Genomic DNA, 15,272 nt, shown 5'->3' on the forward strand with positions numbered 1-15,272 from the left:
CGCTGGCCCCTCTCTGGCCAGAGCCCTGGGTGTCTGTGTGAGTCCCATCTCTGGCCCCCCCTGCCAGCTGATGGGGGTGAGGGGGGAGTGTGCAGGGGAGGTTCTCCCTAAAAGCCTGGCTCAGCTGACTTCTTCCCTGTTTTTTGAGATCCCTGGCTGCTCTGGAGCTGCTCTCTGGGGATATGGGGTGGCACTCAGCTCCTGGCGGGAGCACTTCAGTGTGCCAGGGACTGGTCGGGAGGGGCAGGGGGTGCTCCCCAGTTGCAGGAGAGGGGTGGGTTTGCAGCCACACTTTAACAGGTGGTCCCTGACTCCAGTTGCCTCAGTGCTTGGGAGCCTGGCTTGAGGCCCCTTAGCCGTCCAACAGGGCCCTATGAAACCGGATACCCAGAATTCAGGACCACCTGGGGAGGATGGAAGGGAGGTGCTGAATGGGCTATTTCCTGGCTAAGTGTGGTGGGGGCAGGTCAGTGTTCATGTTTGGGGGAGGGAGGGGAGTTTTCCCAGTTGGGAGATGAACATGATTCCTACTGGAGGAAGGGAGTTTCCCTGGTCTCTGCGCACACACACACACACACACACACACACACACAGAGGTTGGGCGAGATCCCAGCCCTGTGTTTGGGGGATGGGTGTGATTCCTGTCAGAGGCTGGGGAGGGGGTGGGATTGGGATGGGTCCCAGCTCTATGTATGTTGGGGTGGGTTTGATTCCCAGCTGGCTGATCAGCACTGGTAGGCGTTGGGTGGTTCCCAGCTGCGGGGAGGGGATCAGCCACCCCTCACAACTGCCTGGCAGGCCCCACTCCCCCCCATCTGTTGCAGTTCTCATGCTGCACCCATCACCTTGGGCTCAGCGCCTGGCTCTTTCCCACACTGCCCGGAGCTGCATGGCAGAGCTGGGATTTCTGCCCGGGGGGACTGTGTGGGGGCAGGCCCCACAGTGCCAGGGAGCCGCCTGGCTCCGCGGTCGTGTGACCATGAGTCAGTCAGCCATGGGAGGAGGCTGTCTGTCTGCCCTCCATCCTGAGGAGTGGGGGAAGGGGGGCGGTTTGGCAGGCTGTCTTCTGCCGCGCCGCAGGGTGGGGTCTTGACCTCCCCTCCCAGGCCCTCCCCCCCCCCCCCGCTGGCTCCAAGGCTGCTCTGGTTCCAGTTAGACTGGCTCCCCCCACTCCTAGCACTTCCTGCCTCCCATCCGGCAAGCAAAGAACTCCCAGGCGCTTCCTGTCGGAGGCCCTGGCTGGTTCCCCTCTGGCCAGGGACACGTGTTGAAGTTGGGGGGCGGGAGTAGCTGAAATGAACCAGGAGCAGGGGGAGGGGGAGCTCTTTATGATGGCTGCACCGATGCTCCAGTGCTTTGCCCAGGGGTTGGGGAGGGGACAAGTTGGTGGGGCTGGGCCTGGGTCATGGGGTTTGGATCTGGATCTCAGGGATGGTGGGGGAACTGTTGGGCCCCATCCCTGCCCAGGCTGCCAACCCCATCAGCTGTGCCAGGTATCCTGCTCTGGGGTGCAAGCCAGTCCCTGTCCAGCTCTTTGACCGCCTCCTGTGCTGGGCATGTCAAAGGCCCCACTGTCCCCTCAGAGCAAGAGTAGGCCTGTCTCAGCCCACTACGAGTGTCTGGTGGGGGCTGAGATGCTGCCAACCCACTGCTGGCTTGGGGTGCTGCCTCCCACTGGACTGATCAGGTTTTTCCCCGGAGCTGGGGTGAGCTGGGCTCAGGCTGGGAACCTTCCCCACTGCCCCAATTGCCCTGTCCGTCCAGTCTCCCGCCCCCCAACCAGTGCCATCCCCCTGCCATGCCAGGCAGCTCCCTTGTGCTGCTGGCTCATGTCCCTGTGACTGGGCAAGGGGCAGGAGACGTGGGTTCAGAGGGGGCTCAGGGCTCTGGTGCTGGGGGGGGCCAATGTCACTGACAGCGCTGGGCAGGGGTGAGGCGACCAATCCCTGCAGCCCAGGGGAAGGACCTTGTGGGTTCTGGGTCAGGGAAGGGAGCGTTATCCCATGGTGCAGTGGCTTTGGTCCCTGGGCAGAGCTGGGGACAGAGCAAAGGGACGTGGCTCTGGGTCTGTCTCTGGTTTCAGTGGGTCTCTTTCCTCTCCAGTGAAAATTGACCCCAGCTCCATGTACCCTCTGGAGATGAACAGCGACAGCGAGGACAGCGTCACAGAGAGCAGCTCAGCCCCCTTCCAGGACCTGCAAAGAGAGTGAGTGGCAGCCACACATTGCCCTGGACTATGGTGCTAGCGCTGGGATTGGCGCCTGTGTAGCACGGGGCTGCGGGGCGGAGGAAGCAGAGCTTGCCTATTGGGTCTGTCCTTCCTCTGCCAGGACCCTGCAGCAGCAATGATGGGGGTGCCCTGGCAGCATCACTGCCCTTGGGTCTCAGCATTCCAATGCCACATCGCCCGTGATGACGTTGGGCACCTCCCAGCAGGGGAGGGAATATCAGCTTCCCCTCCCCCATGTTGATGAGGCTGCACAAAACTGCTTCATAAATGATTGCCCAGGGCACTGGCATGGTGATACCCATTGTGAGGGTGGAATCTGGCTATGGTAGGTAAGGCCAGCCCTGGGGTGGGGGGATGGTTCCCTGGTTGCTGCGAGTGAGGCCTAGTCTGCTGCCAGGGGCTGTGCCAGCCCAGAGGAAGAGGGTGGGGACCCCAGGAACCCAGTGCTCGGTGACACTGCTGTCTCCCCTTGGCCAGGTCGCGGTCGCCTGTGGCCCGGATGCAGCGGGCCGAGTCCCCCGACTTGAAGAAGAGGCGGATTCACCAGTGTGACTTCGAGGGCTGCAACAAGGTGTACACGAAAAGCTCCCACCTCAAAGCACACAGGAGGATACATACAGGTAGGGCTGGGCGAGGCAGCCTGTGGCACACCCCAGAGTCATCCCACCGCCCAGCCGGGTGACCTCGGTGCTGTGGCGGGGGGGACTCCCACACGGGCCCATCGCCCCCCATGGCCTTTCTGCTCACCATAGCAGAGACCAAGGTGTGGCTGGGCCCTCTGAGGTCCCCTTACTGCTAGAGACAGGATGAGGGCAGCAGGGCCCGTGCTGACCCTGCTCTGTGGAGGGGCTGCTGCAGGGCTGACCTTGTGCCAGCGCTGAATTGGCTCCAGTACAATCCTTGAATGGCAGTGTCTGATGGATTAAGATTCCCTGCCCCACCAGGGCAGGGGTAGTTGGGTACCAGCACGAAGGTAGCTGCACTGGGAGCCTTCCTACACAGTGCACTTGGGCTGGGATCCCCAGAGGAGGCAGAGGGCGGGCAGTGCTGTGGGGTAACAGGGAACTCACCACCCAGTTTGGCTTATTTTTGTTCACCTTGGCTTAACTCCAATGGCTAGTGCACTGTTTGGAGAAAGGACTTCTCTTAAAAGGCCAGCAGCCCTGCTCCTTCTGTGAGCTCTCCAGCCTCAGAGACAGCACGGCTGAGACCCCCACCAAGTCCTCCTACGAAACCAGATATGCCCTAATTCAGCGTGCGTGGGACTCCTCTGTGATCATGCTCTTCATCTCCACCTTGGCTTCATGCCTCTCTGTGTGCCCAGCCCAGTGGGTTCAGGGCCATGCCCTGTAGCCGGGAGAGCCCGAATGCCCAGTGACTCCAGTCCAGGGTTTTCAGTTTGGGAAGCAGTGAGCCATGTGCAACCTTCTCCAGGCTGCATTGGGGGGGGAGGGCTTTTTAATTAGAGGGAAATTCCAGCTGCCAGCCCTCACGGTTAATTGCTAAGGGAGCCATGCTGCACCGGGCTCACAACCCGCCCGCAATCTGCGTATGGTTCTGTCCTTGCTCTGCTTGCATGGGTGTGTAGTTCTCAGATGACCACCAGGGGGCAGACGTCTCCCTTCTGGACACAGCTTTCAGGTGCTGGGTCCTCTGTGAAAGCCTTTACAATTAGATTTGAATGCATGGCCTTGAAAGCTGAGGGGTGAGGGGGAGGAGATTCATATGCCCTGGGGGCTAGAGGAGCTTTGTGACTGAGTGCCCTGGGCTTCCAGATGAGCTGCTGGAGCAGGCTAACTGGGACATATGGCATGTCATACTGAAGGGATATTGCTTGCATCCGATGAAGTGGGTATTCACCCACGAAAGCTCATGCTCCAAAACGTCTGTTAGTCTATAAAGTGCCACAGGATTCTTTGCTGCTGAAGGGATATTGTCCTGGATCCTCTAGGCATTGAGGCACCTAACTCCTATCGGAATCAATGTCTTTGAGGATCATGGCCATTAGCCCTTTGGCACTCAGAAGAGGATTTATTTTTGCTGATCATGATCCCCCTAGGCTGATCCCTGCTCTGCTTCATGGGGGAGGGCTTTTTGTCCTCCTCTAACACACACACACACACACACACACACACACACACACACACACACACACACACACACACACACACACACACACACACACACACACACACACACACACACACACTTACTTCCAGGCAGCGCACCAAGCGCATTCCTGGGGCATGGCGCCACGGGGAGCTCCCTGCCGGTTGCCATGCGGGCAGCAGTCAGGCTGTCTTCGGCGGTGCGCCTGCGGGAGGTCTGCCAGTCCCGCAGTTTTGGCAGCAATTTGGCGACGGGTACGCCAAAGCAGTGGGACGGGCGGACCTCCTGCGGGCGCGCTGCTGAAGGCAGCCAGCCTGCCATGCTTGGGGCGGCAAAAAAGCTACAGCTGCCCCTGTGCACACGCGCGCACACACACACACACACACACACACACACACACGTATGACTGAGAATGCAGTGCTGTCCCTCCCGGCTGCTGCGTCTGGTCCTGCCCGGCGAGGCCGTAATGTATAGGGCTGCATACCGTGCAGCAAGAGGAGTCACGCCCTCTCCATCCCCTCCCCTTGATAGATCAGCTCGGGATGGGGGGTGTTAAATACACTTCTCCCTGGGCTGCAGAAATCAGGGGGATGTTCATCCATCCATCCTTCTCCTCGCCTTGCCCCGATCTCAGGGCAGCACCCCCCACAGTCCAGCAGTTGATCCCTGCATACTGGAAAGCCTGTATACTCTCTGAAGGGGGGATGGATTCCCCCCACTCCGAATTAGTCGTTCAGTAGGATCAAGGGGTCCCCAGACTCTGAATGGGGTTTTATGGGTGTAACTGAAGGCAGGATTGGGACCACTATCCTGTAATCCCTGAGGCGCACGGATGAAAGATCCATTCCTTTAGAGGGCCATCAGGAACACTGCATTATAATATATCAGAGGGGTAGCCGTGTTAGTCTGGATCTGTAAAATCAGCAAAGAATCCTGTGGCACCTTATAGACTAACAGACGTTTTGGAGCATGAGCTTTCGTGGGTGAATACCCACTTCGTTGGATGCATCCGACGAAGTGGGTATTCACCCACGAAAGCTCATGCTCCAAAACGTCTGTTAGTCTATAAGGTGCCACAGGATTCTTTGCTGATTTTGCATTATAATAATCCATCTGACCACAAGATGGCGCCATTACTCCACGCAAAGCCAGCTGAAGCTGACAAGGCCATTTGTGCCAAGACTTAAGCCTGGTCTACACTAGGCGTTTAAATCGGTTTTAGGAGCGTAAAACCGATTTAACGCCACAACCGTCCACACTAGGAGGCACCTTATATCGATTTTAATGGCTCTTTAAACCGGTTTCTGTACTCCTCCCTAACGAGAGGAGTAGCGCTAGTATCGGTATTACCATATCGGATTAGGGTTAGTGTGGCCGCTGATCGACGGTATTGGCCTCCGGGCGGTATCCCACAGTGCACCACTGACCGCTCTGGACAGCAATCTGAACTCGGATGCAGTGGCCAGGTAGACAGGAAAAGTCCCGCGAAGTTTTGAATATTTCCTGTTTGCCCAGCATGGAGCTCCGATCAGCACGTGTGGCGATGCAGTTAAAAATCAAAATAAAGAAAGAGCTCCCGCATGGACCATGCGGACGTGATCGCTGTAAGGGCAGGCAAATCTGTTCTATCAGCGCTCCGTTACAGAAGACGAAATTCAAAATCATTTTTTTTAAATCTCCAGACAGAGGCCATAGCAGGGACTCAGCGCACTGCTGCGTGACAAGCGTAACGGAAAGCCAAAGAATCAAATGGACGCTCATGGACTGGAGGTCTCAAGCTATCCCACAGTTCCTGCAGTCTCCGAAAAGCATTTGCATTCTTGGCTGAGCTCCAAATGCTTCTAGGGTCAAACACCGTGTCTGCGGTGGGTCAGGGCATAGCTCAGCAATTTACGCACCCCCCCCCCACCCCCAGAAGTGAAAGGGAAAACAATCCTCTCTTGACTCTTTTACATGTCACCCTATCTTTACTGAATGCTGCAGATAGACGCGATGCTGCAGCCGTCAACACTAACATCCTCACTCCCCCCCCCCCGCCATGGGTGGCTGATGGTGCAATACGACTGATACCTGTCCTCGTCATCAGTCTATTGGCACATGGGGCAGTGCAAAAGGGCTGGTAACCATGCCGACTAGCATCAGTGAGGTCAATCAAGGGCGCCTGGCCCTAATTTTTCCTTGTAGATGGTGCAGTATGGCTGGTAACCAAAGTCATAATAGCAACAGGGGGCTGAGCTCCATCAGCCCCCACCCTTCATGTGTAAAGAAAAGATTCAATTGCCCCTGGACTAGCAGAGGGATGCTGGGCTCCTCTTCTCCACACTCCTTACTGTCCTGTCTGGACTATCATAGCAGCTGGAAGCTGCCTTCCACTCATTTCTCACTAACAAGTCACTGTGTCTTATTCCTGCATTCTTTATTAATTCATCACACAAGTGGGGGTGCAATGCTATGGTAGCCCAGGAAAGCTGGGGGAAGAACGGAATCAACAGGTGGGGTTGTTGCAGGAGCACCCCCTGTGAATAGCATACAGCTCATAATTTCTGTGGGATCTGACACAGAGCAGCTTGTGCTCTCTGGCTCTATGATACAGTGGTTCTCTAGTGCACTTGCCCATATTCTAGGCAGGACTGATTCTATTTTTAGATACCAAAAAGGAGGGATTGACTCAGGGAGTCATTCCCAATTTTGGCTTTTGCGCCCCTGGCTGATCGGCCAGGGGCACTTATGACAGCAGCAAATGGCACAGTGCAAAAGGACTGGTAACCATGACCATCTTATTACCAATTTATGGTATGGTAGATGGTGCAGTATGGCTAGTAACCATCTCTGCTATCATGCAAAAGCAAAAGCATGCTTCTGTGTAGCGCTGCTGAATCGCCTCTGTGAGCGGCATCTATTACACATACGGTGACAGTCACAAAAGGCAAAACAGGCTCAATGATTGCCATGCTATGGCATCTGCCAGGGCAATCCAGGGAAAAAAGCCGCGAAATGCTTGTCTGCCGTTGCTTTCCCAGAGGAAGGAGTGACTGACGACATTTACCCAGAACCACCCGCGACAATGATTTTTGCCCCATCAGATACTGGGATCTCAACCCGGAAGTTCCAAGGGGCGGGGGAGGCTGCAGGAACTATGGGATAGCTACAGAATAGCTACCCACAGTGCAACGCTCCAGAAATCGACACTAGCCTTGAACTGTGGACGCACACCACCGATTAAATGTGTTTAGTGTGGCCGCGCGCACTCGATTTTATAAAATCTGTTTTACAAAACCGGTTTATGCAAATTTGGAATAGTCCCGTAGTGTAGACGTACCCTTAGAAAGCCTGCCTGCTCCCAGTCAGACTGAGGCAGGGATTGCACTGCTTGATCCTGTCTGTCTTAGGTGTTTCTCTGGTCCACATCACTGCAGCACCTGACCAGATCACAGTCTTTACAGCACCCGAGTGCTGTAGGGCAGTGCTGTTATCCCCATTGTACAGAGGGGGAAATTGAGGCACAGAGTGGCTAAGTGACTTGCCCACGATCACACAGGAAATCAGTGGCAGAGCAGGGAATTAAAGCGAGCTGGGCCACAGCCCAGGCTAGTGCCAGCCTTCCTCTCCAACTTCTAATGAGACTCTGCAATCATCCAGAACTAGCTGCTCTTCGACTGAACCCACTTCAGCGAAGGCAGGCAGAATGCGAGTGTAGCTCTTAAAACCAACAGGGAGAGCTGTGGGATAGAGGGAAGGGACGGAGTCTAACCTGAATAGACAGCGCCATGGGGGGCGTGGAGTAGAGAACCTTCCTGCACTGGCCAAGGGATGGCTAATCAACAGGCCTCTTCTGTCCTGGGTTTCTCTGGCCCTAACGAGCAAAACCTGCCATCCCAGTTGCTCTGCTCCATGCATTATGTTCCTAGTGAACTGAGTCCAGTTCTAAGTCTCTGTCCATATCGCCATAGCCCCTTGGGAGCGATTACATCTATTGATCAAGCCATGTGTTTTAGCAAACAGTGTATTTTGAACTTCATGGGGAATTCTGAAAGTGTTCCTTAGCGTTGTTTCTTTTTCATATCCCCCTGCCTGAAAGCTGCTTTGTCTCAGTATCATGAGCCCAGCTGGAGAGAGAGAAAACAAATATAGTTCTAAACCTTCTAAATAATGGAAAATACCCATTTCTATACAAAAGGACGTCGCTCTGCTCTCCAGCCCACCCCTGTTTCGTACCATGGGAGAGGGGCTTTTTCACTAGTAGGGTGGTGAAGAACTGGAATGGGTTACCTAGGGAGGTAGTGGAATCTCCTTCCTTAGAGGTTTTTAAGGTCAGGCTTGACAAAGCCCTGGCTGGGATGATTTAGTTGGGTTTGGTCCTGCTTTGAGCAGGGGGTTGGACTAGATGACCTCCTGAGGTCCCTTCCAACCCTGAGATTCTATGATTCTATGAACAGCACTCGGATGCTCTGAAATGCTTGCATGGTATGTATATAACCCCTGCAGCTGAGGGGCATTTAACTCCGATGTCCTATTGCTCCCACCTCTGCCCTGATAGTCTAACAACACTCATAACAGCATCCTAGCAACTCATCCTCTTACCCACCCACACAGGTATCCTAGCAACCCAGGCCAGTATCCTAGCAGCCCCTCCGGTATCCTAGCAACTCCTCCAGCCCCCTGTCTCACGGAAGTTCATCCTCCTCTCTCTTAACGCCAGCAGTAATAACAACCGTCTGCAGGGGTACATGGCTCCTTCAAGCCAAGCCTAGATCTTAACAGAGCCTCTTGGTGTCTCAGATTCCTCTTTAGGTTTAGACTGCAGCTGGCAAACCTTCAGCATGAGGTGACAGAAATGCCAGCCCAGAGGCATTCCAAGATGGTTATAGCAGTTTTTGTTGTGGATTGGTTTTTGTTATTATTACAACTGATTAATGTCAATGACTAAATAACATTTTGGAGAAGGGAAGTTTCTGTTAAAGGTTCAAAAGCCTCCTCCCTTCCACCAAGCCACAGTGTGCTCTGATTGCTTGTACCTCCCTGAGGTCTTCCAACAGAGCCAGGAGAGAGCAGACATTCCTGGTGCTTCTCCGGAGAAAAAGAGGCAGGGCCTGTGTCCTTACCATGTGACTGTGCAGCAAGGATGAGTCCCTGATCTGGGTAAATGCCTGTGGGTGCTACTGTAACGCACCTAATAAATAACTGAGATCAGAAATTATTAGTAATTAAGATCCTATGGGCCTTAATATCTGATCTTGGTTAAGGCTTGTATGTGCTGCTGTGATGCCCCTAGTAAGTAATAATGCCTCATCTCAGCTGAGGGCCATAGGTGATACCATAATGCACCTAATAGATACTGCCTGATTTGGACTGAGGCCGGAGGGTGCTGCAATAATAGGTAGAAGTTTGATGTGTGCCCAAGCACTGAGCTGTCCCCTCTGCTTCCTGTGCAGGAGAGAAGCCGTACAAATGCACCTGGGAAGGCTGCACCTGGAAGTTTGCCCGCTCCGACGAGCTCACCCGGCATTTCCGCAAGCACACGGGCATCAAGCCCTTCCGCTGCTCGGACTGTGACCGCAGCTTCTCACGCTCGGACCACCTGGCTCTGCACCGCCGGCGGCACATCATGATGTGAGGGGGGAGCTCTGGCTCCTCCACCGCCCCGCCCACCCCCGCCTCACCGGCCATGGCGAAGAGACTGCGAGACGGGAGGCACCGTCCCCAGCTTGATTCAGCCTGGCAGCAGGCTGGATGCCAGCTTGGCACCTGTGGCTGCCCACACCTGAGAAAGCAGACCTCCTACCATGCACATGAGGGCTAGAATGAGGCTCTGGAGAGAAGCCTGCTCCCTCTCTTCTGTTCTCCTCCCCTTCCTTCAGTGGCTGGAAAGCCCCAGGATTCCTTGAAATGGCACCCAGCTCCTCATCTGGCTTCGATTTTTTTGCACATTGCCTCTCCCTCCTGGGTCAGGAAACACAGTGGACGTCCGGCTCGTGTGAGCACAGCGCCAGCTTGTCCCAGCGCAACCCTGGCCTTGGCAAGCGAATCAGACTGGCCAGACGGCGTCGCTGCTGGCAGAAGGCTGCTGCTGGGGGTTGGATTGGGGGTTTGGCTCACGGCTAGGGGCTGGCTGTCTCCTACCAACGGGCTGATGCAATAGGACTCCGTTCCGGTGAAGCTGGCACTGCCGCCTCTCCTGTTCCACGACACGTCAAACATGGCTTGTCCTAGCTGGTCTGTTGGACTCCCCGAGCTCCCGAGGCACTGCTGGCATTGGAGAACCCGCCTGGCCTTGGCTTGATCTCTCTCTTTTATGAACACTTGGGTAACTGGCCGTTAACGAAGAGGCCTCATTGCGTGAGGACAAGGGGTTCGTGGTGTTACCTGAGGAGGGGGGGCCCGAGGAACAAAGAAAAGGGAAAACTTTGCGGAACACGGAACTGTGATGATTTTATCTGATTTTAGGGGTGGGTGGGTTGGGGACCCTGAATTCTGCCCATGCTGCAGGGCCAAGGAATAGGACAGTAGATGCGTTTCTAACTTTAAACCTAGCAGCCTGGACACGGACTGTTGCATTTTTCTATTGCTCGTCTGGCCTGCAGAGGCTGAGCCGGCGCCGCCCTGTGCTCTTGGTGGACTCATGGGGCTCTGTACTGGATCGTTTTTGGACTTGATCTTGGGGGGCTGCGGGGCTGCGGGGCTGGCAATACGTCCATGCACAGTTGATTTTTTTTTTTTTTTTTTTTTTAAGAATTGCTTTTCCCCTTCCCTTCTGCAGGGGCGGAGCTAAGAACCTGATGCCTTTCCAGATGCTCCTTTTTGTGTCTGCATCTTTCTCTCTGATGGATTTGAGTTTGGCAAATGCAGGGATGGAGTGCGCCTGCCAGACAGCATCTGTGTTGCCCTCGGGAGAGCGGGCGAGTGCAGTGGCTGGAATTGGTGAGGGGAGGGAGCCGGGAAGGAGAAGATCGTCAAGATGAGGCAAACTGGATCCTCGTTCTGCCACCAGCCTGGGCTTGGGCTGTGGTGTTCCAGCTAAAGCCAAGAGGCTGCCAGCAATCCTGGTATTGACACAATGTATATGCTGAAGGGGAGAGATTGGGGAGTCCTGTTAAATGTTTGCTGCCCCTGGCTCGGCTTATCACATTGTTTCCCCTTTGCTCCCCAGTCCAGCTCAGCACTGAGTTCATGTAGGCCCCCCCCCCCAACTGCATTTCACTGAGCAGATTCTCTTTCTTCCTTGCGTCCCTTTCATTTAAGAAGGCTCTTGATCCATAGATGCTGACTCTGTGGGTGCTCCAGGGCTCAAGCACCCACTGAAAAAAATAGGGGGTGCCCAGTAGCTGCAGGTCCTGATTAATCTTTTATGGGCCCTGGCGCCTGGACCATGGCCCTGCCTGTGCTCCACCCCTGCTCCACCCTGAGGCCCCGCCCTCGCTTGGCCTCTCCCCCCCCCTCCCCCCGAAGCCCTGCCTGCCACTCGCATGGGAGGGAGGGGGCGGAGAGGAGCACCCACTCACAAAAACAAAAGTCAATGCCTGTGTTTTGATCAACTCGCCACCCACTGCAGCTCCTTCACACCTCAGTGGAACCTGGAGCCAGTCCATAGCAGGGGAGAAAGAGGCATGTGGCTGCTATCTGCCTGTGGGTTGTGCAGCGAGATCCCAAGCCCTGCCTCTGACGCAGGCCAGGCCCCCTATGAAATGATCTCCCTAGGCATTGCCCCTTCCTCCAAGGGCGTGAACAAGTCCTCCTGCATGAGGGCAAATCCCACAGGGCCTGCTGCGCTTTCCAGAGCTTGAAGCTGCAGGACGATTGTTTTGGGTGAGGTTCCAGATGGGCTGGTATTTGAAATTCCATTTGGGTCACTTCGCAGCTGGCAGCTCCATGGGGAAGTAAATTTATTTTATCCAAACTTCAATCCTCAGCCTACCAGGAACACAGATCTGCCTGGACTTTTCCCATCCCCCACACTCTTGTTACCTGGGTGGCCTCAGTGTTGCCAACTCTGGCTGTTTTTGGTGTTTTTCTTAAAGCTGCAGGTCCTGGACTCAAGTGACAATCTCGGCTTTCATTGAAAAGCAAAGTTTTTCCTATCTTCCCGGTTGTGGAGCAAACTTTGAACATGTGACCTCTAAAGGCTCAGAGAGAAAAAACCCTCCCCCACAAAAACCTGTTTTATAAAAATCTCATGATTTTTAAATCAATCTCATGAATTTTTATGGGAAAGGAGATTTGACTCATGATTTTCGAACGCTCAGGGTTGACAATACTGAGATGAGATCTGGGAAGCTGACAGGCCGTGTGTTTTGATTTAATTTCTTCAATCTGCTGTTTCCCGAGCATCAGTGCAAAACACACACATGCACACACGCAACAGAGCACAACAAGAAAGCGAGGAGGGCAAGAGATGTCAAACGGAACATTAGCTCCCCTCTGTCTGAGCAGGGCAGGCTTTGCTTTGGGATTTTTACCATGAAATTTTAAAATCTTGAGCTGTGAGATATTTGTACAAAACTGTTTGACGTTTTTCTACATGGGAATAATATGGAAAGTAGATGCATTTTATTGGTGTGTGTCTTGCTTTTAAAAAGAGGGTTTTTTTATCTTTTGGTTGGTGGGAGGGAAAAGGCTGTAGTTTCAATTCTACATAAAAACAAATCTCCCTTTCCTGGTTCTCAGTATGATCTCTATGGTTGGGGGGCAAGGGATAGCTCAGTGGTTTGAGCATTGGCTTGGTAAACCCAGGGTTGTGAGTTCAATCCTTGAGGGGGCCATTTAGGGATTTAATTGGGGATTGGTCCTGCTTTGCGTAGGGGGTTGGACTAGATGATCTTCTGAGGTCCCTTCCAACCCTAATAATCTATGAAAAGGAAGAAGTTGTCAACCACAGTTTTAGGTTCCAAAATTTAGATTTCAGCCCCCCCCCGCCCCCAAACAAATTAAAAAAAAAAGGCTTTTACAAAACGTAAGAGCAATAGACCTATTTCTGTGGAGTTTTAACAATATAATTCTAAAGAAAATAGCATTTACATTTGGAATTTGGAAGTAGCCATTTGAAAATTTCTTTAAACAAATAAGACCCTCCCTTGAAGTGTTTGCAGCCCAAACATTGCAGGGCTGGGAACCCAGAAGTGAAACAGGCTGCAAGCAGAAGTGAAACTGACTTCCTGGGGCAATGTTGAGACAGAGAGAACTCTAGACTGCCTACAGACTCAAACAATATGGGAAAGAATGGGATGCTTCAAATTGCGTTTGGATACCATGATCTGAGATGGTGTTAGTGGCCAAGGCTATATTATTAATAGAGCTGGTTTTGTGAAGAAGTTTTGAAATTGTTTTCCTTTTTGCAAGGCTCAAAATGAACCCATTTATTTTCACTATTCCTCTCCCCCACCCCTTAATTTGCCTTTTTTCAACAAACTCATTTCTTTCCATTCCTATTGAAAATGGCAGGGGGTGAGGAAAAGAAGGGGGACAGAAGAAAAGAAGGAGAAAAGTAAAAGTAGAAAAACGATACATTTCAAATAAAACATTCATGAAAAGTTTCCAGAACAATTTTTGGACATGCACAAATTTTTGGGATGCAAAAAACTTGCAACCAGCTCAAATACACAAAGATAGTGTTATTGATCTTAGCCTTGCTCAGTTGCTCTATTCCACCCTCTTCTCCTTACACTACTAACCAGCTGCCTGCTGGATTCAGTAGCTAGGAGCATGCAAAGACAAACTGCTGGAGACTTCACTGCCTTGTCTACACTATGAAAAATAAAATAACCAGAAGCCTGATTTTTCAAAGTAGTCCCCAAGCCCACCCACCGCTCCCATGGATTTCAGTTGAGTTGTGGGTGCTCAGAATCTCAGACAATTGGGCCCTACAGGCCAGGGCCCAGATCCTGCAAAGTCTTTAGGTGCTTTACTCTTATTGAAATCAATGGGCGTTAGGCCCCTAAATACCCTGGACAATCTGAGCCCAGATCCTCAGCTGGTGTCAATGGTCGTAGTTCCATGGAAGTCAATAGACCGCTGACAGTTTTACACCGGCAGAGGATTTGACCCTTTGGGTATGTCTACACTGTGATTAAAAACCTGCGGCACCGAGTCTCAGAGCCCACCCCCCTCGTGGGGTCTCAGAGCCCAGGCTCCAGCCCTAATGTCTACACTGTAATTGTATAGCTCCACAGCCCGAACTCCCTGAGCCCGAGTCAGCTGACCCAGGCCAGCTGCAGCCGTGCCATGGGCCTTTTACTGCAGTGTAGAGAGATGGGGTGTGTTTAAACTGTTGCGAAATATGGTTTGTTTCAGTGCAGATTGGTTTTTTGCCTCTTTACCCCTGGGTGAGGGAGGAAAAGTTAAGGCCCCAGGTTCTTGTCTATAGATATTTACCACGGTTAGAATTGAGATCCTTGCCCTGATTATAACTGGGGTTTTTTTCTGTGCCATGTGGGGACAAAAATACCTGGGTCAAGATTTTCAACAGTCACTTTGGGTGCCTCAATTTTTAGGTGACCACCTTCAGACTCCTTTTAAAGGGGCCTGGTTTCTGGAGGGCAGGTTTTGAGCACTTCCAAACCCCTTTAAGCTGTCTCAAGTTGGAGCCCCACCCAAATCACCCTGTTTCCAACACACACTGGCCCAAACCAGGCTTCCCAGCAGTGTTTTGAAACTTGGTTATGTTTGTAGATAGGGCATATTCAGGAGCCTGTCTGCTCCAAGGCAGTGTAGATGGGTGCAGTTTAGGGCATTGTCTGTTGGCACGCCTGAACAATCAGACCATGCTTTCTCTCAATTTGAAGCCCAACTGGGGTACTTAACTTCTGCTTCCGCTTGCACATGGCTCAGAAGGGAAAATGCTATGTAGAGGGATGACGCAAACCTGGCGCTTGCTCAGTGGCTGAGTGAGCTGGGGTTGAGCAGGTCTCCTGCATCTTCTGATCCAATATTGTCTCTGACT

The 15,272-nt window shown here is 53.1% G+C and overlaps 1 protein-coding gene across 3 annotated transcripts in view; it reads left to right on the forward strand.

The window, feature by feature from the left end:
• Nucleotides 1–10,784, forward strand: part of KLF8 (Kruppel like factor 8) — an 88,173-nt gene extending 77,389 nt beyond the window's left edge. For all 3 annotated transcript variants that reach the window (XM_045029605.1, XM_045029604.1, XM_045029603.1), the window contains exons 3-5: nt 2,104–2,206; nt 2,708–2,850; nt 9,772–10,784. In XM_045029605.1, the coding sequence (XP_044885540.1) occupies nt 2,104–2,206; nt 2,708–2,850; nt 9,772–9,953 (428 nt within the window). In that variant the 3' untranslated portion in view covers nt 9,954–10,784. The remainder of the gene's footprint in view (nt 1–2,103; nt 2,207–2,707; nt 2,851–9,771) is intronic.
• Nucleotides 10,785–15,272: the final 4,488 nt, after the last annotated feature.

Source organism: Mauremys mutica, chromosome 9 (genome assembly GCF_020497125.1).
Source record: "Mauremys mutica isolate MM-2020 ecotype Southern chromosome 9, ASM2049712v1, whole genome shotgun sequence".
Lineage (NCBI taxonomy): Eukaryota > Metazoa > Chordata > Testudines > Geoemydidae > Mauremys > Mauremys mutica.